At 39.1% G+C, this 26085-nt stretch overlaps 1 protein-coding gene across 5 annotated transcripts in view; it reads right to left on the bottom strand.

Moving 5' to 3' along the window:
• Nucleotides 1–2718: 2718 nt before the first annotated feature.
• Nucleotides 2719–26085, bottom strand: part of LOC143885440 (transcription initiation factor IIE subunit beta-like) — a 28853-nt gene continuing 5486 nt past the window's right edge. Inside the window, exons 1-6 of one of the 5 annotated variants that reach the window (XM_077389616.1) lie at nucleotides 25737–25772; nucleotides 24951–25087; nucleotides 5723–6016; nucleotides 5409–5540; nucleotides 4867–4983; nucleotides 2719–3520 (exon numbers count right to left, since the gene is read on the bottom strand). In XM_077389616.1, the coding sequence (XP_077245731.1) occupies nucleotides 3176–3520; nucleotides 4867–4983; nucleotides 5409–5540; nucleotides 5723–5989 (861 nt within the window). In that variant the 5' untranslated portion in view covers nucleotides 5990–6016; nucleotides 24951–25087; nucleotides 25737–25772 and the 3' untranslated portion in view covers nucleotides 2719–3175. Of the gene's footprint in view, nucleotides 3521–4866; nucleotides 4984–5408; nucleotides 5541–5722; nucleotides 6017–24950; nucleotides 25088–25736; nucleotides 25773–26085 lie in introns of those variants that run through there. The other 4 variants (XM_077389615.1, XM_077389614.1, XM_077389618.1 and 1 more) reach the window with 4 other exon arrangements.

The following is a 26085-nucleotide window of genomic DNA, read 5'->3' as shown; positions in this document are numbered from 1 at the left end:
GTAAAATCGGTTACATTTAATGATGCGGATCCAACCAAGAGCCATTTTGCGGCTGTTTATGCAAGGGCTCCCTTATATCTATCATTCCTCGCTTTATAAACACATGAAGCTTTTCTTCACTCTCCAATACAGACTATTCGCTTTTGTGAAGGAAGTGAACAAACTCATTTTCTAAAACAAAAGTGGTTTTTTTTTTTAAACAAAACAACTTTGTAAAATACAAACAATGGTCACTTTTGTATTAAAATACCAACAGAGACTGTCTTAGCTTCCTTGTTTCTATTCAAGGCTTGGTTTTGAATCCAAGCCTTATTTCAATGAGCCCTTATATGGAAGACTTACGCCAGAAGGAGAGAAAAATTCTCTTGAATACAGAGCGAATGCGTTTTTGCAGTCGTGCAAAATGATGCTGTATAATTTAGAGAGGCCTCCAAAGCATTTTGAGAAGATTGTGGAAGTGCATTTTAGCTTTCGTGGAATTGGTATTCTAGAGGCTTGTAAAGCCTATATGAATGGGGGTCAGGTCGGATCTCTTTCTGTGAGCAACGAGGTCTGCTCATCCAAATTCAAGGATTCACTGCAACGTCTCGTTCGCAAGCTCTGCACGGCGTTTACTCAAATTGGGTTAGATTGTGGGCAGTTTATGGAGCAGGAGAGAAAGTCTTTGTTAAGATATCTAGATCATATATGGTAAGATCTGACCGTTAGATCATTAAAGGGTGAGATTAGGCTATCTAGCTTGATTTGGTAGTTTATATAACCTTATTTATAGAGGATGAGATGATTAGTTAAGATAATTGTTGTATTTATCTCCGATGGTTATCTGTAATTTTTATTTTAGTTGTTTACTCATTGCATTCTCTGGAGTGAAATTTTTATTGGAATTTTCTTTAAATTGATGTTTGATTTTGTTCCCATTCCCTTTCCAAGAGATGCAACTATTCTAATTCCTTGATTACTGCAAACTTTTTGGCCAAATTGTTTCCTCTCCTCTCTCTAGACCTGGCAAAATCGACTCGTGCCCGCGGGTTGACCCAACCCACCCGCAAATTTGCGGGTACGGGTGACATTTGAGTGACCCGTCAAAATTGACCCGCGTGTCACCCAACCCGCCAAAACAGGGGTTGGGTTGGGTGGACCTGCGGGCACCCGTGATTCATTTTATCTTCTTCTTTTTTTTTTTGGTTTGAGTGGCTGGAATAGTTGAATTAAATTGAACACACCCTGTTTTTCCAAATGGATGGTACAGCCCACACCATAGGATGATCCAAACCGTCCATTTGATGGGCCACAACGTAAATAGGTTGTGCCCAAAAAATCATTACCATAGGATGATTCTAGCCCTCCAATCTAAATAGAGACTCTCATTATGGAAACTTCTATAGATCGGACGGTTGGGATCATCCTATGGAAATAAATTTTGGGGCACAACTTATTTGCGTTGTGCTGCCCATCAAATGGACGGTTTGGATCATCCTATGGTGTGGGCTTTGCAGTCCATTTTGAAAATTAGGGGGTGAATTTATCACCGCCCAAAAAAAAACTCTTTGGCAAAAAATTGCGGGTTAGCCACGGGTTGACCCAACCCACCCGCAGTGGGTGCGGCCGTGCGGGTCACGCAATTGCTGACCCGTAGGGTATTAGGTCATTTTTTACCCAACCCGTATGACCCGCACCCGCGTGACCCGTGGGTAACCCAACCCGCCCGTATGCCATCTCTCTCTCTCTCTCTCTCTCTCTCTCTCTCTCTCTCTCTCTCTCTCTCTCTGCTATGAAGTGTTATTTATTTGATGGGATTTGACAGCCACCATCTCATGGGGTCGAGGGCCGACTGTTGCATGGGAGAGCAGCCTCAGATGAATTAACCACGTTTGGATACCTCAAGTTTTTGTATTTGGATTTAGATTTGAGTTTTGGGAACAAAATACATCAATCATCCTCACGCCCATGTTGTACAAGAGGGAGAAAGAGAGGCCGGGAAATCAGCCTCAGATGAATTAACCACGTTTGGATACCTCAAGTTTTTGTATTTGGATTTAGATTTGAGTTTTGGGAACAAAATACATCAATCATCCTCACGCCCATGTTGTACAAGAGGGAGAAAGAGAGGCCGGGAAATCTCGCTACTGCTGCAGCAAGATCAAGGGCCGGTCAAGGCGCAGTGAGGGTGGGGCAGACGGTGAAGGTAATTGCCACAAATATTGATTTCCAAATAATGTCTTGCAAAATAGATTTGACAATCAGAATTTTTTTCAATGTTGGATCTGATCCGGTTCCAAATCTCAACTGCAAATGTGAGAAATCCAAATCTAAATCTTGTGGGTCTCCAATCGTGGCCTTAGAAGGAAAAATGAGCTTACGTGGCTGCTCTCATGCGACAGCCAGCCTCAAAAAGCCATTCTGCGAAAGTCCCTAGCAAATACCTTAGAAAAAGTTGTAAATACTTGCAAGAGTCACTTTCTACAAAAGACCCTTATCAGGTCCTACTTGCATCTCCTTTACATGATCACGTCCGTTAACAGGCCTAGCTAGCTGCCTTAGAAGAAGAAATGAAACCGAGGCTCGATCCAAACCGTTCAATAGATAGGCCTGCATTAGAACCCCTGAGGCCAATCATCCAGTTGTAACATCAAATAGCCAACGAAAGCTCGGTTTCGGTTCCTTTTTTCTGTTCTTTTTTTGTGTTGTTGAATGGTTAGCTCAGTGAAAAAAGAACAATTGAAATCAAGCCCCCTTAAGAAATAATAATTTGTATGCTGCAACTACTACAACATTTTGAAATGGTCATCTTACAATTCAGCAACTGCATTTTTCATTATGTAAGAGAAAACTTAAAATTTTGCATAAAGACAGACAAATCTAACATTGTAATGAAGTATCAAAGCCAAGCCCAAGCCGCTCTTTCAAAGGCCTCTCATGAAATTTCAGAAACCAAGCCACCCTACTGCCATGAAGATGCACCCTAATCAGACAGCTCCCCAACACCACCCTTCTAAGACGGCAAGTCATCAAGCACTCTCCTCTCCCTCTTTCCTTGTTCTCAGTCTCGTCATGAGGCATCTGTTGATTAAAAATATAACATGGGAAGGCACTCTGGGTCATTTTCCAAAGCTATAATTATTGAGGATCACCTAGTTATAGGAACACGCAGAAATAAGAACATTGTCATTAATTTTCAGGTATCCGGAACGTTTAGGTTCTGGAAAAGCTCGGGAAGATGTGCATTTGTTAGCTTAGTCCTCTTGCTTATCTCGCGCTTCTTCTTAGGTTTGGGTTTGGGGGCAATGCCATGCACCTGAGCCATGGCCTTCCTCCTGGCAGTGTTAGTCGCAGGCTTCATCCCATTCTTTTGGAGATCCTTTTCAATGTCAACCATGTCTCGTGGCAGTTCAATACCTCGGAAGAGTTGCTTCAGATCATCATCAACTTTTATCACCACCTTGGGGTCATTGGGGTAGGCTATGTCCTCTTGTGAGTCAAAATTTGACAGCAGCCATATCTCACCTGCGCCCTTCAGACCCTGCAAATATGGGCATGTAACTTTGGCTTTAAAAGACACTTCGGATCACATTTACTTTGTAATAATAATGAAACAAAGGAACATGATAATTGTTTGGGTGGTAATAAGGAAGGATTTCAGCTGCGGCAATAATAGAGGGAGCTGTAAAACTACTAGTAGCTATAGGAAGCATCATTCATTACAATAAACTGAAACAAGGTCCAAAAAGCCGCAGGTTTAACCTGGTTAACTTGCCATGGAACATGACATGCTTAGAAGGGTGCTTAGTACCAGGCCTACAACTTCAGGTATTCATAAAGTCGGTGAGTTTTTCATTGAAGACAACTTAAACTCAGAAATTGAAAGACGGATTTCCGAAGTCAAAGTCAGAAACTAGACAACTGAATTCCACGCCAATCCTGGGTTTTTGAAGAATAGAGGAATGTCAGAAAGAGATTCTAGGATTGTTAATGCTTTGGTTTCTAAATGAGTGCTTGTCCTTGAAGATTGGAGCACATTCTAAAATAGATTTGGAGACATAAAAGAGATGTGATTTATCTCCAGATTTAGGCACTCTGCGCGTATATTTTGTAAATCAAATGAGTTGAAGGATCCTGTCTAGTGAACTCGTTAGCTGCTCAGTCACGGAATGGGAAACTATTGACCCACTTGCAATTCAGGTTATGGATGGTGTGACATGAGACTTTGTTTTCCTTAAACTCATATAAGAGAACATGAGTATTCAATTCTTTTAAATTAAGGGTATATTAATTAAACATTCGAAAGGACAAATAAATTCCTTTAATGTCAGTATAATGGAATCACTGACTGGATCACATTTCATAGCCATTGCACCAAGTTTTGAATGCAATTATAATTTGGGCAGTGTGGGAAGATATAAAAAAAAAAAAAAAATTTGGGAGAAGTATATGATGTAAACATTTTTTAGACTGCAAGCAAATCAAAGGTGTAACTTTAAACAAGGAAAAAGTTTTTTTTTTTTTTGAAAGGTAAACAAGGGAAAAGTAATACAATTCGAAATGTGTTTGTGCCTTTACTAATTAATTAAGAGTCAGATAAACCTTCCAGACATTCTTCAACTTGCTAATCATATTATTTGTGGGAAGCAGTTGAAGAATGAAATAAAACCAAAAATGAGAGAAAAGACTCTTGCATCCATGCCATTGGTTGCCCACTAAAATGAGAGAACCTTTTTTAGAAGATAACTAAACTAATTAAGAAAAAAAGATCTGCAGTTGGGGGCAGAGGTTGCCCCTCATACATTACATCCCAACGGACCCCAGATTAAACTAAAAAATCAGCTAAACCATAAGCTGATCTCAGAATACAAGTAAACATTCACAAACCTGTAAGTCCTCCATAACCGAAGGGTATGCATCTTTGAGATCGACAACAGCAATGCCTTTAGGAAACTTTCGTATCAAATGGAGCAGCTGGGTTTTGTCCTTCAGATCATGCTTGGACTGTAAATGAAATAAAACCAAAATATTTCAAAACAATTTGAATATCGTTAGAAGCATCTCTTTATAAACCAATCTAAGACAGAAGTACATATGTGCATGAGGCTACATATAGCATGCAGAAACAAGCATTCACACATGCACAGTATGCAAGTAACATTTTTATGAAAATGCTTTTAGCCATTTCTAACCTGAATTCTTTGAACATTCCGGATGCCCAATAAATGTGGAGGATAAACATGAAGAGTCGAATATCTTGATTTTTCTTATAAATCCGACGGACGAAATACAATGGCTGTGGTATAGATGCCTGAATACTAATGGAAGTTTCGGGTAACAACATATATACCTCACTAACTGAGAATTGGAAGTGCCTTTGGCCTTTGAAAATTAACAGATAAATAGTTGGAGTGTAGGGAAATAATTACCTTGTAAGAAAAGCGCCTCCCATCATAATACACTTTATGGTTATTCCTCAAACTATCAAAGACGGCCTTGTTAGCATTCACGTCAACATAACATGCTTCATTTATCTGCTCAGGTGTAAAGGCCTGCCTCGTCTGTTAAAGTTTGAAATAAAAGTCACACACATGCAATTGCCAGAGATGATAAATTACTATTGCATTCTTTATAATATAAAACATACACCTAAAATTTACAGCAGACAAGGGTGCCACTAGTTCTACCAAACCCTCTTTAACTGCACATATGAAGGTAGTGGATGAAAAAAAAAGATTAATACCTCTAGGAGAAGGTCAATAACACGTTTAATCTGAGCACCAACAGGGGACTTCCTAATGTTGTTGATGTGCTGGAGCCTATCTGTATCACTTGAAAATTTGACTGCAGGTGGAGCTCTTGTTGAAGATGAAGGTGCATTTGGTGGTACATTCTTGTGAGATTGAGCAGGCTTAGAGGAGGCTGCTCGAGCTGCAATGCTGGTCAAGGTTGATTGGCACTTCTCTTGTTGCTGCTTGAACTTATTGAGGCTGTCCTTCAATGACGACATCTTGGAAGAGGATATATAAACCGAGTGCTGAAAAAACAAAAAACAAAAGGCGTACATATTAAGAAAACACAAGGTAAAAATTGTTACGAAATGAATCCCCATCACATTAGAAGCAGAATGTTCAAATTTTGAAATAAATTCTCATACAGAAACTTTTTTTTTTTGAAAGATGACTGTTATAGTTTTATTGATAAAGCATGCTCACATACATAGGCAGGGACAAGATGTCCCCCTACAAGTACATAAAAGACCAAAGATTCATAGTGGCAGAGAGCCCCACACATCAGACGACTCCCTATACAGCAATTGTATTCTTAAGAATGCAGTGACTAAAACTGGACAACAGAAAAGACAATCCAGCTCGGCTGCACAGAATGCCCCCAGCATGATCAACTCCAACAGAGATACACCTAACAGCAGATTATAATGCCACGCTAGTAGAGACTTGTGCCTTCTAAAAGAACTACAGTTCTTCCATACTCAGAGGCAGAAAAGATAATTTATATGATTACATAACATTCAAGCAATGAAAACATGGAGCCAGAGAATGGTCGTGCAAAAGTATGGCAAAACTTCTTTATTTCAGATTTAGGTCAGCAAGTATGGCAAAACTTCTTTATGTCAGATTTGGGTCAGCAAGTATGCACAGCACAACATGTGACAAAGGCAAACAACTGTGAAAATATATTTTTTTAACTTTTTTTTAAAGATAACAGTGAAATGTAATAATCCTAAATACGAAACCTCAATAAACAAATGTAACCTTCATTATATTTTAATTTAAAGCATTTTCCAGATTAAAAGAAAAAAATGCACAATAGCATTAAAGTTTTAACAGAATCCTAAACAGATCTTCGCTACCCCCCTTGAGTGTGAATGGAGCCTCACTGTGACAAAAATAGCATAGGCAACCAGCAACAGGATTCTGTAACCAAGTGGAGCCCTCCTGAACCAAGACAGCTTAAGTTAAACTTTCACGGCTCCAGTCTTACCAATCCTGTTCCTTCCGGCAAAGGCGGCCTTCTAAAAGATGAGAGTGGGACAGTTTTATGGTCCTTCTCGGGGCCCATCGGTAGAGCGGATTCCAATGAGGCGGAACTAAGAGTGGTGCTCCAAGGGCTGAGGACTATTAACCCAACCCTTCTAGATAAGGATGTGGTGGAAGGGGGGCTCTCTCAACATCATTAGAGAGTTGCAGGGTGATTCTCCTCCCCCCTTGGCCATTTGCACATTAAATGGATGAGATTTCGGATCATGTAGTTCAATCATCGATTGGTTTCCTCCATGTTCGAAGATCGGCGAAGTCTTAGCAATCCGTTCCTTCCGGCATAGGCAACCTTCTAAACGATGAGAGTGGGACAATGAGGTGGAACTAAGAGTGGTGCTCCAAGGAAGGGTTGAGGACAATTGACCCAACCCTTCTAGATAAGGATGTGGTGGAAGGGGGCTCTCTCAACGTCATTAGATAGTTGCAGGGTGATTCTCCTCCCCCTTGGCCATTTGCACATTAAATGGATGAGATTTCGGATCATGTAGTTCAATCATCGATTGGTTTCCTCCATGTTCAAAGATCGGCGAAGTCTTAGCAATCAGTTCCTTCCGGCATAGGCGGGCCTTCTAAAAGATGAGAGTGGGACAGTTTTATGGTCCTTCTCGGGGCCCATTGGTAGAGCGGATTCCAATGAGGCGGAACAAAGAGTGGTGCTCCAAGGGTTGAGGACTATTGACCCAACCCTTCTAGATAAGGATGTGGTGGAAGGGGGGCTCTCTCAACGTCATTAGATAGTTGCAGGGTGATTCTCCTCCCCCATGGCCATTTGCACATTAAATGGATGAGATTTCGGATCATGTAGTTCAAACATCGATTGGTTTCCTTCATGTTCGAAGATCGGCGAATAGTGTCGCCGATAGGTTCACTAGAGGAGTCAATAGAGCTTCTTAGGAGATTTTTTATTTCCTTCCCCCTTGCGGGGCCTTCACTGTATCTTTTATTTCCCCACACTGTATTGACCATATCCCCCCCCCCCCCCCCCCCCCCCCCTCTTCTTCAAATCAATACAGTTCATTACGATACAAAAAAAAACACAGGATTTTGTAACCAATGACTAGTTATTCAGTGAATGAACTACTTCATTTTCTTGCAACTTCGTGAGAAATTTAGGAGGAACTGGTTTTCCTTGAATTGAACCAAAGGCATCATTCTCTTCTTCAACACTAAATTGTAGGTGGTAAGGGGAGAGGATGCATCAAACTGGCATCAGAGCCGGCTGAAATGATGGACAAGAATAAGATGGAGCACAGTGACGAGGCCTCTTTGCAGCAGACCTTGGTTGAGATAAGCCAACGATTGGCGGTGATTGAAGCTAGGCAAGCTCAGAATGACAGCAAGCTTGACGAATTGGCAAGCTTTGTGTACAAGGGTAAATTTGAGATGAGCGAGACCCTGAGCATCCAAAGAGGAAACGGAACTGGGCCGTCACATTTTAGTTACACGGGTGCTATTCAACCTCGAACAATGAAGCTCAATTTCCCAGCATTTAATAATGGAGATCCATCTGCGTGGATTTACCGAGCCGGGCAATTCTTTGCCAAGACTAAATAGACTTGGAGGAGAGATTAATATGCAAAATTGCTGACATGCAAACATTTCTCAAAGACAACCCACTAACATGCAAAACTACTCCAAGCCACTTCTCATTTCCTACTAACACCACTCTTAATAACCCACTAACATCACCTACTAAACTGATGTGATCCGGCCTTGGCTTCATACGATCTTAGAGATTTTTCAATTATTTAGTTTTTGTATTTATCTAGGACTTTATATTTCATTGTATTGTTATTATGTAGCCTAGATGGGGGGTTTGTCTTTAGAGATGGTTGTTATGAGTCGTAGTATTTTGCACTTTAGGGGAGTAGTGTGGACAGCTACTCTGCGGTTTATGGGGTTTATGATGTTTTTATCTTTTGGGGCCATTGGAGAATTCTCCATTGGTATTTTATGATGTAATGTAATGTAGCGGGATAATTTGTCCCCATCACTTTGTACATCTGATCCAATATGAATATATATGTCATTTTTCAAAAAAAAAAAAGGTGGGGAGTTTGTCCACATCACCTAGTGTCCACCATCACCTCACGACTACCCCTTACTTTACCTTGACCATGATTTTCATTTTGACATTTAGCCTACTTTTGAGGTATCAAATCTTGTTCAATTGTCTTGATATTGGTATTATTAGAAAGGTTTTTCGATTACCTATTAAATGAGCCCAAGATCATGCAATTTTGACGCGATTTGAGGAAGTTATGGACGATTTACGGACGTAGTACATGTTTATGGCGGGATTTCTATTTTAGGGTGGTTTTGTTTTAAGTAGGGGCAAAGACTTAAGTGAAATCCACCTCTATCTCTTAAAAGAGCTTATAAAAGGGAGGCCAAGGGGGGCGAAAAATCTACAACTTGGAGAAAATTGTGTGAAGCCCCTCCTCTTAACGTTTGACGCAAGGTATACAGAAAACCTTCTATCCCTCTTTTTCTAGCTTCTTTCCCTATTCCTATTCTTAAGAATGTCTCATGTATTTCTCTCCTCCCGTCCAACTTTCTCCTCTCTCTCTCTCTCGGGATTCTTTGATACATACATCGTCTCATTTTACCCTCATTTATTACCTTTTTTATTCCCATCTGTACCTTGTTGTTCGAGGGTTTGCATGAATGTCTCTACATCATATTTTTCCTTCTTGGCCTGCATGAGTAGCGCAAGTTGTGGCTTCTTTAGATTGTTCAAGCTTCCGGGCTTCTCCATCGCCCTCCTGGCCTCCGGGTGCGAGATTCGAGGTGGATGCATAGGCTTTCCAGGTGAAATATGATCAATTGTTATTTCCATCCCTATAAGCCATTTATTGATTGGCATATAGTCAGATACCCTTTTAGCCAGAGACCATTCTACCTGACTTTTGAGATCATTTAGGCCATATAGATAGTTAGTTGGGCCCTAGTTCTATTATTTGATTTATTTTTCATATTGTATTCAGACACTTACTCCCTGTTTGTCATCTTTTGGTGTAAACTATTATTATTATTATCATTATTATTATTATTATTTATTGATAAGTTGGGTAACCTCTGCCAAAATATACAAGAGAGAAACAAAACGAAATTGCAATCAAATGTAGGAAGCTAATCTCGGATAGAAACAATCCATGGGTGGAATGGGTAAAAAAGAAATATGTGAAAGGTAAAAACATCAAGTTCAAGGCTGCCCCATCCAACCTATCTTGATGCTTCCGCAGTATTCTCAAAGTATTTGACCTTGCCAAAAGGCATATATGCTATGCCATTGCAGATGGAAAAAAGATCGATCTATGTCGCCAACCATGGCATCATGTTGGTCCTTTACAAGAGCAAAGCAAAGTAGTGCAAACTATTACTTGAAAAACCATACCAAAATCAGTTACTATAGCTGATCTTCAAGACAGACATTTGAGACCCAATCCTCCATACTCACTAGTATTCAGAGGTTAGAAAGATTCTCTCATCCGCAATTCTTTTCCCTGGAATTAAGAACCGTGATATGGAAACCAAATAACAATGGATCCTTCACATTTAGCAACTCTTGGGACACAATTCGGAACCATCACCCAAAGATTCCTTGGACATCCACCCTCTGGTTTCCCACACTCTTTTACCCTGTGGCAAGCTATGATTAATCGGCTAAGTACTCGCGACCTCCTCCTGGCCATAGGAGGAACTAGAGAGACAAGATGTGTCCTCTGTAACAGAGACAGGGAGACTATCAACCATATCCTCTTCAATTGCTCCTTCTCTGCATGGATTTGGTCATCAATTCTCCTGGGATTCTGCTATTGGAGAAAACCTAAGAAAACTTTGCATGAAGAGGAGCAATGGATTCGAAGAAACTTCGTTGGGAAAGGTCAGACTTCAACGACTATGAAGCTCGCGACGGGAGCTTCTGTTTATCACATCTAGCAAGAAAGGAATGCAAGAATCCATAGTAATCCACATAAGCACAAAAGGGTGGTTCTATATGGGTGAAACGCTTGATTGATGGTATTGGCCACTATGGATTCGAAGATTTCCGGTCGGTTGAGTTGGCATTGAGTTGCAACCTTCTCCTCAAGTCCAAACGAACTCATCATAATCAGAACCAAAAATGAAGTGACAATTTACTGCAATAGGAAATGATCTCCAATCACGAAACCAAATCTAGACTCTAAAGCACATTTCTCATGAACATGACAAAAAAACAGAAGGGCTCTCATCAAAGTTAAGCCTCTCACTGGTCACAAAGGCCTTACAATATCTGTAGATATCGTCATTCGCCACCTTTGACCAACTCCATCTCCTTGAGAACTAAGGCCCAACAGATATATCAGGCCTTTAGTATATGCTGCCTCGCACAGTTTTCATCCTGACTTTATCATAGAGAGCCTTATTGTAACACTCCTATCATGGACTCAATCTAATAGGAGCACGGCGATATGGGATTCTCTTAAATGAATTAGACCCTCCTCCCTCCTTGCAATATCTTATTAGTCTAGCTATCGACGATTCAAGACATTTTCATGAAAATACAGTAATGAAGAATAAGCTTGCGAGTGCCAAAAATAATAATAATAATAATAATAATAATAATAATAATAATAATTAATAATTAATAGTGTGGGGTTGGCATTTATAATACTAATGCAGACATACAATAAAACAGTCTTTTTCCCAAATAAAAGTGCAAGATATTAGTTTAAACCAATGTGCAATATCATTCATTTAAACAATGGATGTCATACTTTAACATGGATCAGATGCTAGCACCAAAATTAAGAAGCAACTGAATTTAGGATCTAAGATGTACCCAAAATCTTTAAGCTATGATAAGCCCAAACTTTTTACAAATAAAGTCATGATAGAACGGAAACATACAGAGAGTAGGGAGGGAGGCTTTTGATGCGTTGTAGAGATCTGCAAGTAAAAAACTCAACAAGAAATTTTACTTCTTCGTCCTGCTTTCAGTCCAAATTAGCAAAATACAGATCAAACCAGTAAAGGCAACGGGTTAAAATCAAGGTTCTTTTCCATCCAAAAATACCAACCCAGATAAAACAAAATAACCCATAAAAGAAGGGAGAAAAAAGAAAAAAATAGGGGAAAAAAACGGCGAGAAAGGGATGACAAGTTGTCTGAGGGGATGGATTTCACCCTTAAATAAGATTAATCCCGAATATCTCAACAGTGAAATCGATTTTTCCCTGACCTAATAGTAAACCCTAATTTCCGAAGATCGTTACATGAAACATCAGATTGGATGGCAAGTTGTCAAAGAAGATGGGGAAAAACTGTGAGAGAGAGAGAAAGGGGGAAGGGGGTCGCTAGAGAGTTGTTTTACAGGGGATTCGCTTTCTCCTCTAAACTTTACCCAACTTAATGATTTTCCAAAGCGCAATGGTGTTTTATTATTCTTATTTTTTTATAAGGGCAAGCTGGAGAGAGAGAAAGTCTTGGTCGACCTGGCTTTTTGTGGACATTCCAAAATCCAAAGTAACCAGATTTTTTTTCGGAAAAACTACGAGAAACCCCTAAAATTTTATTAATTACCAATAGTAATGTAGTGTGCTATAACCATAAATAGCTTTTATTTCTTTTCTTTTACCGATTTTACCCTTTCTAATATTGCCTTAGTCATAGATTCCTAAAATCTCTCTTCATCAACAAAACAACATTAATGAAAACTAACTCTCTCACTCTACACTCTATCCGATTCTTATCTTTTTTTGGCAAACGAGAAGAGTTGTTGTCAAACAAAGCCTGTTGACGCAATTACTATAGAGCCAAGGTTAAGAACCAACTCCGGCCTTGCCTTGCGACCTAGGTATTCTGTTTCTGGTTTCGGCCGTGCGACATCCAAGTGTGCTATGCTGCACAGGCTGATAGATTCGTCCAGAGCGAGTCACGTCGTTGACTAACGGATTTGAATGTGGCTCTGCTGCTAGCTCTGCTGCGGCAAGGGTCCTGGGCCGAGTTAGAGTTGCCAAAAAAAAAAATTAGAATCGAATAGCGTAGAGAGAGTTATTTTCATTAATGTTGTCTTTGTTGATGAAGATAGCTTTTAGGAATCTATAACTAAGGTAACAATAGAAAAGGTAAAATCGGTAAAAGAAAAAATTAAAAGCTATTTATAGCGCAATACATTACTATTGGTAATTAATAAAATTTTAGGAGGTTTCTCGTAGTTTTCCCAAAAAACTTTCGGGTTACTTTTCTGATTTTGGAATGCCCACGAAAAAGTCAAGGTCAACCATGACTCTCTCTCTCTCGCCAGCTTGCCCATATAAAAAAAGAAGAATAATAAAACGCCATTGCGATTTGGAAAATCATTAAGTTGGGTAAAATTTAGGGGAGAGAGCGAATACCCTGTAAAACAACTCTCAAGCGACCCCCCCCCCCCCTTCTCTCTCTCAGTTTTTCCCCATCTCCTCAGACAACTCGCCATCCAATCTGATGTTTCATGTAACGAGCTTTGTAAATTAGGATTTACTATCAGGTCAGGGAAAAAGTGATTTCATTGTCGAGATATTAGGGACTAATCTTATTTAAAGGCGAAATTCATCTCCTCAGACAACTCGCCGTTGTTTTTTTCCTCCCTATTTTTCTTCTGTTTTTCTTTTTTCCCTTCTTTTATGGGTTATATTTTTTTATCTATGTTGGTATTTTTGGATGAAAAAGAATCTTGATTTTAACCCCTTGCCTTGACTTTTTTTATAGACAACTAATACTAGTCTTCTTCCATTTCTATAGGACTTGTCTTGGTTTGATATGTATTGCTAATTTGGACTAAAAGCAGGACAAAGAAGTAAAATTTCTTGTTGATTTTTTTACTTGCAGATCTCTACAACGCACCAAAAGCCTCCCTTACTACTCTCTGTTCGATCATACATACTCTGTATGTTTCCGTTCTATCATGACTTTAATTGTAAAAAGTTTGGGCTTATCATAGCTTAAAGATTTTGTGTACATCTTAAACCATAAATTCAGCTGGTTCTTAATTTTTTTTTTGAAGAGGAAGTTGCTTCTTAATTTTGGTGCTAGCATCGGATCCATGTTAGAGTATGGCATCCATTGTTTAAATGAATGACATTGCACATAGGTTTAAACTAATATCTTGCACTTCTATTTGGAAAAAAAAAATTGTTTTATTGTATGTCTGCATTAGTATTATAAATGCCAACCCCCATATAACTTTGATGAGAGCCCTTCTGTTTTTTGTCATGCTCATGAGAAATGTGCTCTAGAGTCTAGATTTGGTTTCGTGATTAGAGATCAATTCCTATTGCAGTAAATTCTGACTTCATTTTTTGTTCTGATTATGATGAGTTCGTTTGGACTTGAGGAGAAGGTTGCAACTCGATGCCAACTCAACTGACCGGAAATCTTCGAATCCATAGTGGCCAATACCATCAATCAAGTGTTTCACCCATATAGAAATCAAAGTACGGCATGAACGAGGCTTATGCTATAACTGTGATGAGATATTCTATCCCGGCCACAAATGCAAGAATCAAAGGTTGTCCCTCATAGAAGGACCTTGGCATGGTGACATCGATCACAAAAAAAAATCGAAGGAACACATTTAAAATGAACAGATCGACTCGCCATAGATTTCTTTGCGAGTAGATATCTGGAGTTCAACCTTGAGGACGAGGTGAATCTGCATGTGGGGGGATTGGTGAGTCCATTTGGACTTGAGGTTGCGTGGGTCATGGGTGATGTATCATTGGAATTGGGTGATCGGTTGCATCAGTTAATATGCGATTTTGATTGTCGAGGTATGTTAATGGTGCAAACTGCAATCTCGGAGGTTCACGGGTAATTATGGAGAACTTTAAGAGCCAATAGTATCAATCTTCAATGTTAAATAGCACGACCAGTTCCAATTCCATATTAGGGCTCACAAAATTAGTCAATTGTGTGAGGAAGTTTATTTTAGTTTGATTGTTGAGAAAATTCCATTATAAACCTAAGAAACTGCCCAAACATGCATCACAATAATAGTTCACCATTTTTTCTCAATTCTTTCCAAATTTGCCGGTTCTCGGCCTATCACATAGTTGTTGGTATTCCTGATGAAATTGAATCCATCACCAGAAACTTCCTCTGCGCGGGTACCAGCCTAAAAAGAACACTTCATCGCATTTCACGTGACAACATTTGCAGACCGAAGAATGAAAGAGGACTTGGCCTGAGAAAATTTAAGGACATAAACCAAGCGGCCCAACTAAAGCAATTTTGATTCCTAATCTCGGATAGAAACACTCCATGGGTGCAATGGGTAAAAAAGAAATATGTGAAAGGTAAAAACATCTAGTTCAAGGCAGCCCCATCCAACCTATCTTGATGCTTCCGCAGTAATCTCAAAGTATTTGACCTTGCCAAAAGACATATATGGTATGCCATTGCAGATGGAAATAAGATCGATTTATGTCGCCAACCATGGCATCCTGTTGGTCCTTTACAAGAGCAAAGCAAAGTAGTGCAAACTATTACCTGAAAAGCATACCAAAATCAGTTATTGTAGTTGATCTTCAAGAAAAGACATTTGAGACCCAATCCTCCATACTCGCTAGTATTCAGAGGTTAGAAAGATTCTCTCATCCGCAATTCCTATCCCTGGAATTGAGAACCGTGCAATATGGAAACCAAATAGCAATGGATCCTTCACATTTAGCAGCATTTGGGACACAATTCGAAGCCATCACCCAAAGATACCTTGGACATCCACCCTCTGGTTTCCCGCACTCTTTTACCCTGTGGCAAGCTATGATTAATCGGCTAAGTACTTGCGATCGCCTCCTGGCCATAGGAGGAACTAGAGAGACGGGACGTGTCCTCTGTAACAGAGACAGGGAGACTATCAACCATATCCTCTTCAATTGCTCCTTCTCTGCATGGACTTGGTCATCAATTCTCGTGGGATTCTGCTCTTGGAGAAAACCTAAGAAAACTTTGCATGAAGAGAAGCAATGGATTCGGAGAAACTTCGTTGGGAAAGGTCAGACTTCAACGGCTATGAAGCTCGCGACGAGAGCTTCTGTTTATCACATCTCGCAAGAAAGGAATGCAATAATCCATAGTAATCCACATAAGAACAAAAGGGTGGTTCTTGAAAGCATCCTCCAAACGGTAAAAATCTGCCATTGCTTTCTATCCCTCAATGATGAACCAATTCCTAGGAGCATCCCGGTTGCATCGAACCTCAATATTCAGCTGGTTCCCTTCCAAAGGAACAAAAAACTTGAAATTGGGTGAAACCTCTGCCTAGAACCATCAAAATCAATACCGATGCCTCCCTTTATGGTGAGCAAGCAGCAATCGGAGGCCTTTTGCCGTATGAAAACAGTGTCATTCACGGAGCAATCCTCAAAGGTATCCAACTTGCCAAAAAAACATTCAAAATATTTGGGTGGAATTGGATTCTCTTATGGCTGTCAAGATCATCAATGGCACCTGCAAGTGCCCTTGTAAGAACCTTCCTACTCACTCAGAAATCATGGAAACCCTCTTACTCTTCAATTCACGTCGTATCTCTCACATTGGTAGAGAGGCAAACTCCTTGGCTGACTTACTCTCAAAGCACAATTGTCCGAGTTAGGGCGAGGACATCCCCCCCCCCCACACCCCAACCCTCAATCCCTGATGGATTGCATTCTTAAAGACTCTGTGGGGTCTTCCTACATTTGATTGCAATTTCGTTTTGTTTCTCTCTTGTATATTTTGGTAGAGGTCTTGCTTAACCCCCAACTTATCAATCAAAAAAATAAAATAAAAATAATAATAATAATAATAATAATAATAGTTTATACCAAAAGATGCCCGACCGTTTAGAACCAAGGGCGGAGAGAGAGAGAGAGAGAGAGAGAGAAAAAAAAAAAACTCCCCGCCATTGATTTCCGATCAAGCAAAAAGTCAAAAAAAAAAATCAAATAGTTTGTCTCTGATTTACTGCCCACCTACAGGCTGGGAGCCTAGAGGAGGCCATTGACATTGTTAACAGAAACAAGTACTCCCTCCTATTTCAACCTTGTCTTTAAAGTATCTAAGGTGCCATTTTGTATAATATATGTTGCTATCTGTAAGATACTGAGTGCCCTGTTATCACAGATATGGCAACGGAGCATCCATATTTACCACTTCAGGTGTAGCTGCAACGAAGTTGCAGAATGAGATTGAAGCAGGCCAGGTAAACCAACCATTCTCAAGGATCAATTTTCCCAAAGGAAGTGAACAAAAACATTGTTGTAACTGATATAGTAAAAAAAATTACTTCTTTGAATCTGAAAAACCCAATATTTCTTAAATTAATAGAAGCCAAAAAAGCCCGTACAGACCAAAATAAATGCATTACACAGTTCTAGAATGAATTGTCTCTGTACTGCATAAGAAAAGATCATGTTACTCTGGTTAAAGCATTTCACCCAGTCTCGAATATGAATAATTTTCTATGTCTTATGATATTATTCAAGGTTGGCATTAACGTCCGATTCCAGTCCCGATTCTAAAATAAAAACCCCTCAGCATGACCAGTCCCGATTCTATGTCTTATGATATTATTCAAGGTTTACATATATTTACACCTTAAAAATAAAATTTAAGGACATCACCTGGTCATACAAGTCCTCTTTTCTTACAATGAAAGAGGACTTGGCCTGAGAAAATTTAAGGACATAAACCAAGCGGCCCAACTAACGCAATTTTGCTTCCTAATCTCGGATAGAAACACTCCATGGGCGCAATGGGTAAAAAAGAAATATGTGAAAGGTATAAACATCTAGTTCAAGGCAGCCGCATCCAACCTATCTTGATGCTTCCGCAGTAATCTCAAAGTATTTGACCTTGCCAAAAGACATATATGGTATGCCATTGCAGATGGAAATAAGATCGATTTATGTCGCCAACCATGGCATCCTGTTGGTCCTTTACAAGAGCAAAGCAAAGTAGTGCAAACTATTACCTGAAAAGCATACCAAAATCAGTTATTGTAGTTGATCTTCAAGAAAAGACATTTGAGACCCAATCCTCCATACTCGCTAGTATTCAGAGGTTAGAAAGATTCTCTCATCCGCAATTCCTATCCCTGGAATTGAGAACCGTGCAATATGGAAACCAAATAGCAATGGATCCTTCACAATTCACGTCGTATCTCTCACATTTGTAGAGAGGCAAACTCCTTGGCTGACTTACTCTCAAAGCACAATTGTCCGAGTTAGGGCGAGGACAAACCCCCCCCCCCCCCCCCAATCCCTGATGGATTGCATTCTTAAAGACTCTGTGAGGTCTTCCTACATTTGATTGCAATTTCGTTTTGTTTCTCTCTTGTATATTTTGGCAGAGGTCTTGCTTAACCCCTAACTTATCAATCAAAAAATAATAATAATAATAATAATAATAATAATTGTTTATACCAAAAGATGACAAACAGAGAGTAAGTGTCTGAATATAATATGAAAAATAAATCAAATAATAGAACTAGGGCCCAACTAACCATCTATATGGCCTAAATGATCTAAAAAATCAGGTAGACCCAAGGGTCTCTGGCTAAAAGGGTATCTGACTATGCCAATCAATAAATGGCTTATAAGGATGGAAATAACAATTGATCAGATTTCACCTTGAAAGCCTATGCATCCACCTCGAATCTCGCACCCGGAGGCCAGGAGGGGATGTGGAGAAGCCCGGAAACTTGAACAATCTAGAGAAGCCACAGCTGTCACCACTCATGCAGGCCAAGAAAGAAAAATATGACAGAGAGACATTCGTGCAAACCCTCAAACAACAAGGTATAGATGGGAATAAAAAAGGTATTAAATGAGCGTCAAATGAGATGACGTATGTATCAAGCAATTCCAAAATTGCAGTTCAACAGTCCCTAGGTTGCGGGAGCAGCAGAAAACAAGAATAGAAGGATGGGAGGATGGAACATAGAAGGGAAAGAGGAGGACAAGAAGAGATCTAGACAACAAAGATTGCAGTCCAATTGAATAGACACCCAAGTAAGGGAAAACCATGGGCTAGAGGTAAGTAAAGAATGAGAGAAGGATGAAGGGATGAGTGAGGAAGAAGAAAAGAAAAAAAAGAAAGGCAACGGCGTAGAGTGGAAGGGGAAATAGAGAAAGTAAAGGGAAAAAGAGGTTGAAATGCACTCGGACAGTCATGGGACTGTTAATGGGAAAACTGAGTGGTGGAGGAGAGGGGAAAGAGAATGAGGAGAGAGAGAGAGAGAGAGAGAGAGAGAGAGGAGAAAGTTAGGACGGGAGGAGAGAAATACATCAGAGAAGTTAGAAAAAGAGGGATAGAAGGTTTTCTGTATACCATATGTCATGGGACTGTCATCAGAGTAAAATTATCATATACCATAGAAAATTATGACCAACTCTAAGTAAAATCCCTATTGTATATCATCAGATGATCAGCAAAGAGATTACCACGGATCATAGGAAATTTCACGCAAAATCATTACACCATGATGTCTAATGTTGATCGAATCAAAATTATCACAATCCTTCGAAACCTACTACAGACTCCGAAGGAAATCACATTTTTATATCAGCAAATGGACATCACAGATGAATCATTACAAATCATGTAGGATTATCATCCGTTCATGAACAAAAATCAGGATTCTATGCTATAAAACAAGCACCATACAGGAATTATTACAGATCATAAAAAGTAATAAAGATCAAGCAGAATTTAAGATAAGAAAACAGAAGTTACCTCCTCCTCTGCTCCTTCTCTTACCCAATTGCTAAGAATTACTCAGAAAATTAAAAGACTACCCGATCTTCATATGGATCTAAACACATCAAGATCAGATCTGCAGGAATGAATAGGGAATCTAAGATCAAAGGCAACTGGTGGAACTAGGGTTTGATGAATGACAAGGAATCAGGTTTGATGATGGTGGTGAGATTTAGATTTAGGTCGTGGTTCGGGTTCTGTAAAGGGTATATCTACAACAGGGGAAGGATGAAATGGAAGAGGGTTTAATGGGTTGTGAAGGAGGGTTTGGGAAGAAAGGTAGAGATGATGATCTGTAGAAGGCTTAGAGGTGAAAATGAGGCCGTGGAGATGGTAGGATCTCCGGTGGGAATCACCGGAGAAGAATGATCACAACCTCTCTCTCTCTCTCTCTCTCAGACAAAACCCTAAAAAATGAGAGGCCCTCTCACGAGCGATCTCTCTCTCTCATAATATAGGAAACTGTTTTTTTACCCATTTAGGTGAAACAGACACCCCCTCCGTTGGCTAATCTAAACCCCCCCCCCCCCCCCCCCGCGCCCTTTATTGAATAATGAAAGAAAATGTGCCTTTTCTACCTTTCCCTTCCTTGGGCAACTCCCTAGATGGATGATTCACTACCTTGCTTTGCTTGATAACAGTGATACATTTTCCTTTTCCTCTTCTGGGAACCATAAAACAAATAACTCAACCCCACGTGTACAACCTAAAACGACAAATACACTCAATTGACTCGTCTTATTCACCAATTCTCACCCAATTACCGCAAAATTTTGGAGACATCTTCTTTGAAATATTAGCTATCCCTTGAGAACTTCGCACATATCGATGACTACACCAAGTTGGTAAAAATTTAAGCTCTCTTCTCATTTGGGCCTATTTTCTCGAAATTTTATTCAACTTGTGGACCTTTATTCGACATCGGAGACTTTAGGGCCCGGTCAAAATGCGGTGTCTATACATTCTTAAGAATACAATTATTGTACAGGGAGTCTTCCGATGTGTGGCGCTCTCTGCCACTATGCATCTTTGGTCGTTTATGTACTTGTAGGGGGATGTCTTATCCCAGCCTAGGGCAATTGCATGTAAATTTTAGGTGTACGTTCTATATTATAAAGAATGCAATAGTAATTTATCATCTCTGCAATTGAGTGTGATTTTTATTTCAAACTTTAACAGACGAGGCAAGCCTTTACACCTGAGCAGATAAATGAAGCATGTTATGTTGACGTGAATGCTAACAAGGCCGTCTTTGATAGTTTGAGGAATAACCATAAAGCGTATTATGATGGGAGGCGCTTTTCTTACAAGGTAATTATTTCCCTACAATCCAACTATTTATCTGTTCATTTTCAAAGGCCAAAGGCACTTCCAATTCTCAGTTAGAGAGATGTATATGTTGTTTCCCGAAACTTCCATTAGTATTCAGGCATCTATACCACAGCCATTGTATTTCGCCAGTCAGATTTATGAGAAAAATCAAGATATTCGACTCTTCAAGTTTATCCTCCACATTTATTGGGGCATCCAGAATGTTAAATGAATTCAGGTTAGAAATGGCTAAAAGCATTTTCATAAAAATGTTACTTGCATACTGTGCATGTGTGAATGCTTGTTTCTGCATGCTTTATGTAGCATCGTATGCACATATGTATGTCTGTCTTAGATGGATTTATAAAGAGATGCTTTTAACGGCATTCAAATTGTTATGAAATAATTTGGTTTTATTTCATTTACAGTCCAAGCATGATCTGAAGGACAAAACCTAGCTGCTTCATTTGATACGGAAGTTTCCTAGAGGCATTGCTGTTGTCGATCTCAAAGATGCCTACCCTTCGGTTATGGAGGACTTGCAGGTTTGTGAATGTTTACTTGTATTCTGAGATCAGCTTATGGTTTAGCTGATTTGTTAGTTAAATCTGGGGTCCGTTGGGATGTAATGTATGAGGGGCAACCTCTGCACTCCAACTCCAGATCTTTCCTCTTAAATAGTTTAGTTATCTTTTAAAAAAAGTTCTCTCATTTTAGTGGGCAACAAATGGAATGGATGCAAGAGTCTTTTCCATACTTGCTAGACTGCTTCCCACAAATAATATGATTAGCAAGTTGACGAATGTTTGGAAGCTTTATCTTACTCTTAGTTAAATAGTAAAGGCACAAACACATTTCGAATTGTATTACTTTTCCCTTGTTTACCTTTCAAAAAAAAAAAAAAAACTTTTTCCTTGTTTAAAGTTACACCTTTGATTTGCTTGTAGTCTAAAAAACGTTTACATCATATACTTTTCCCAAAAAAAATCTTTCCACACTGCCCAAATTATAATTGCATTCAAAACTTGGTGTAATGGCTATGAAATGTGATCCAGTCAGTGATCCCATTATACTGACATAAAAGAAATTTATTTGTCCTTTTGAATGTTTAATTAATATACCCTTAATTTAAAAGAATTGAATACTCATGTTCTCTTATATGAGTTTAAGGAAAACAAAGTCTCATGTCACACCATCTCATAACCTGAATTGTATTTAGTTTTATTCTACCACGATACTTTATTGAAAGAAAGCAGATTGCAAGTGGGTCAGTAATTTCTCATTACGTGACTGAACAGCTAACGAGTTCACTAGACAGGATCCTTTAACTCATTTGATTCACAAAATATAAGCGCAGAGTGCCTAAATCTGAAGATAAATCCCATCTCGTTTATGTCTCCAAATCTCTTTTAGAATGTGCTCCAATCTTCAAGGACAAGCACTCATTAAAGCATTAACAATCCTAGAATATCTTTCTGACATTCATCTATTCTTCAAAAACCCAGGATTGGCGTGGAATTCAGTTGTCTAGTTTCTTACTTTGACTTCGGAAATCTATCTTTCAATTTCTGAAAGTTGTTGGCCCGGTACTGTGGACCACGAGTTCACTAGACAGGATCCTTTAACTCATTTGATTCACAAAATATAAGCGCAGAGTGCCTAAATCTGAAGATAAATCCCATCTCGTTTATGTCTCCAAATCTCTTTTAGAATGTGCTCCAATCTTCAAGGACAAGCACTCATTAAAGCATTAACAATCCTAGAATATCTTTCTGACATTCATCTATTCTTCAAAAACCCAGGATTGGCGTGGAATTCAGTTGTCTAGTTTCTTACTTTGACTTCGGAAATCTATCTTTCAATTTCTGAAAGTTGTTGGCCCGGTACTGTGGACCACACGATCCAGGAATGTGGGGATAAATCCCCTCATCCTCGATCTCCACATGAGAAGGAGAGCTCTACCAAGGACCTCTAGAAATGGTGCCCTCACAACATGAGTTGTGGCGGTATATGGGATACCTCCGACGATGATGCCCTCACAACATTCGATGATGAAAATTTCTTCTTCAAGGAGCACATATAGACTGCCTACTACTAGGCTGGGACAAGACATCCCCCTACAAGTACATAAATGACCAAAGATGCATAGTGGCAGAGAGCCCCACACATCGAACGACTCCCAGTACAACAATTGCATTCTTAAAAATGTGTAGACACCGCATTTTGATCGGGCCCTAAAGTCTCCGATGTCGAATAAAGGTCCACAAGTTGAATAAAATTTCGAGAAAATAGGCCCAAATGAGAAGAGAGCTTAAATTTTTACCAACTTGGTGTGGTCATCGATAGGTGCGAAGTTCTCAAGGGATAGCTAATATTTCAAAGAAGATGTCTCCAAAATTTTGCGGTAATTGGATGAGAATTGGTGAATAAGACGAGTTAATTTAGTGTATTTATCGTTTTAGGTTATACACGTAGAGTTGAGTTATTTGTTTTATGGTTCCTAGAAGAGGAAAAGGAAAATGTATCACTGTTATCAAGCAAAGCAAGGTAATGAATCATCCATCTAGGGAGTTGCCAAAGGAAGGGAAAGGAAGAAAAGGCACCTTTCTTTAATTATTCAATAAAGAGCGAGGGGGGGGGGGTAGATTAGCCAACGGAGGGGGTGTCGGTTTCACCTAAATGGGTAAAAAAACAGTTTCCTATATAATGAGAGAGAGAGAGAGAGATCGCTCGTGAGAGGGCTTCTCATTTTTTAGGGTTTTGTCTGAGAGAGAGAGAGAGAGAGAGAGGTTCTGATCATCTTCTCCGGTGATTCCCACCGGAGATCCTACCATCTCCACGGCCTCATTTTCACCTCTAAGCCTTCTACAGATCATCATCTCTACCTGTCTTCCCAAACCCTCCTTCACAACCCATTAAACCCTCTTCCATTTCATCCCTCCCCTGTTGTAGATATACCCTTTACAGAACCCGAACCACGACCTAAATCTAAATCTCACCACCATCATCAAACCTGATTCCTTATCATTCACCCTAGTTCCACCAATTACCTTTGATCTTAGATTCCCTATTCATTTCAACAGATCTGATCTTGCTGTGTTTAGATCCATATCAAGATCGGGTAGTGTTTTAATTTTCTGAGTAATTCTTAGCAATTGGGTAAGAGAAGGAGCAGAGGAGGAGGTAACTTCTGTTTTCTTATCTTAAATTCTGCTTGATCTTTATTACTTTTTATGATCTGTAATAATTCCTGTATGGTGCTTATTTTATAGCATAGAATCCTGATTTTTGTTCATGAACGGATGATAATCCTACATGATTTGTAATGATTCATCTGTAATGTCCAATTGCTGATATATATAAATGTGATTTCCTTCGGAGTCTGTAGTAGGTTTCGAAGGATTGTGATAGTTTTGATTCGATCAACATTACACATCATGGAGTAATGATTTTGCGTGAAATTTCCTATGATCCGTGGTAATCTCTCTTTGCTGATCATCTGATGATATACAATAGGGATTTTACTTAGAGTTGGTCATAATTTTCTATGGTAGAGCTGAAATTCCATATGCAAGTACCATATACAAGGGCTGAAATTCCATCAGTAGGTCCTATGATCCTATTACCATTGCTCAATGTATTCCATGAACTTGTATGGACACTAATTAGGTTTGTACGGATTCTTTACACGTTATCGTGAAAATATAGGTCCTAACCGGTTAAGAGGACTTTAAACATTCGATGATGCATATAATGTTTATATTAGAAACTCTATATTGAGTATGTATAGAAAACCCACAAAAACCCTAGATTTGATGCAATCATGATAGATAGACTTACCTGCAAGTCTGCAACACAACTTAGGCCAGAAGTGATGAGAGCCTCCGACGAAAAACCATTAGAAAAAGCCTCCCATGAAATATAGCTTTGTGGTGGTAGCAAGGGCAGAGGAGAAACAATCTCCTGGTCATAATTTCCTATTGTGAGTAAACATCAAAAGTATGAAATAAGAAGTAAACAATCCAAGAATAGAAAACCATCTCATAGGGAAATGATCAACCATCTAATAGGAAAGGTCCTAGTAGAAAATATTATTTAAAAGTGAAATATGTCATGGATTTGAAGAGAATTGAAAATAAATAACAGTAACATATAAAGTGTAGACGCAACAAAATTAAGAGGATCACTCCAAACTTTTGAGATGTGCAAGAAGTTTTCTCCCCTTGCAGGGAAGTGTAGGCTATCAAATTTTTTTTTTTGAAATGGGAGTGTAGGCTATCAAATTAAACTGAGAATAGAATAGCTTAAGGATGAGATTAACCAAATGCAGCCACAGCATGATTTGGAAAATTATTCAGAACACTACTTGAGAAACAACATAACTATAAAAGCAAGTAATATGCAAACAATGTGGATTTAAACAAAACAGGAAAAATTTGTGTGATGCATAAAATAAGGTGTAAAATGAAGAGCATGGATATAAATTATAGCGATGCGTGAGATGTGGTCGGAAAAGAAAACCCTAGCCCTTGGTGTGAATATATGTAAAACAAAAAATTAGAGAAGATCATTAATTAGGACAAATCCATCGCCATTAAACCAAAAAGGAAAAAAAAAGAACTCGACCTTATATGCTGTCGATTGTTTTCTTAAACAGAAAAAGTCCACCCAATCATCAGTTATCCTGTAGAGTACCCAAACGAAACAACAACAGAATGAAATCATATAAAAGAGGGGAAAAACTCAACAAACTCTGCTAGAAAGAACCCAAAACAAACTCTGCAAACTCTATTTCACTATCTTGATTAAATGATGTAGAAGGAAAAAGAGAACCCTAACCCTTGGTCTGATGATCTGTAAATTGAAAAATTAGAGAAGATCATAAATTAGGAAAAACCATGGCCATTAATAGAAAAACAGGAACTTGGCCTAACCCTTGGTTTGATGATCTGTACAGTAAAATATTAGAAAAGCC

The sequence above is a fragment of the Tasmannia lanceolata genome, unplaced genomic scaffold (assembly GCF_043159265.1).
Source record: "Tasmannia lanceolata isolate RefF3 unplaced genomic scaffold, GAP_Taslan_0.1 ptg000008l, whole genome shotgun sequence".
In the NCBI taxonomy this organism is placed as follows: domain Eukaryota; kingdom Viridiplantae; phylum Streptophyta; class Magnoliopsida; order Canellales; family Winteraceae; genus Tasmannia; species Tasmannia lanceolata.
This window is presented reverse-complemented; position numbering and strand designations above follow the sequence as displayed.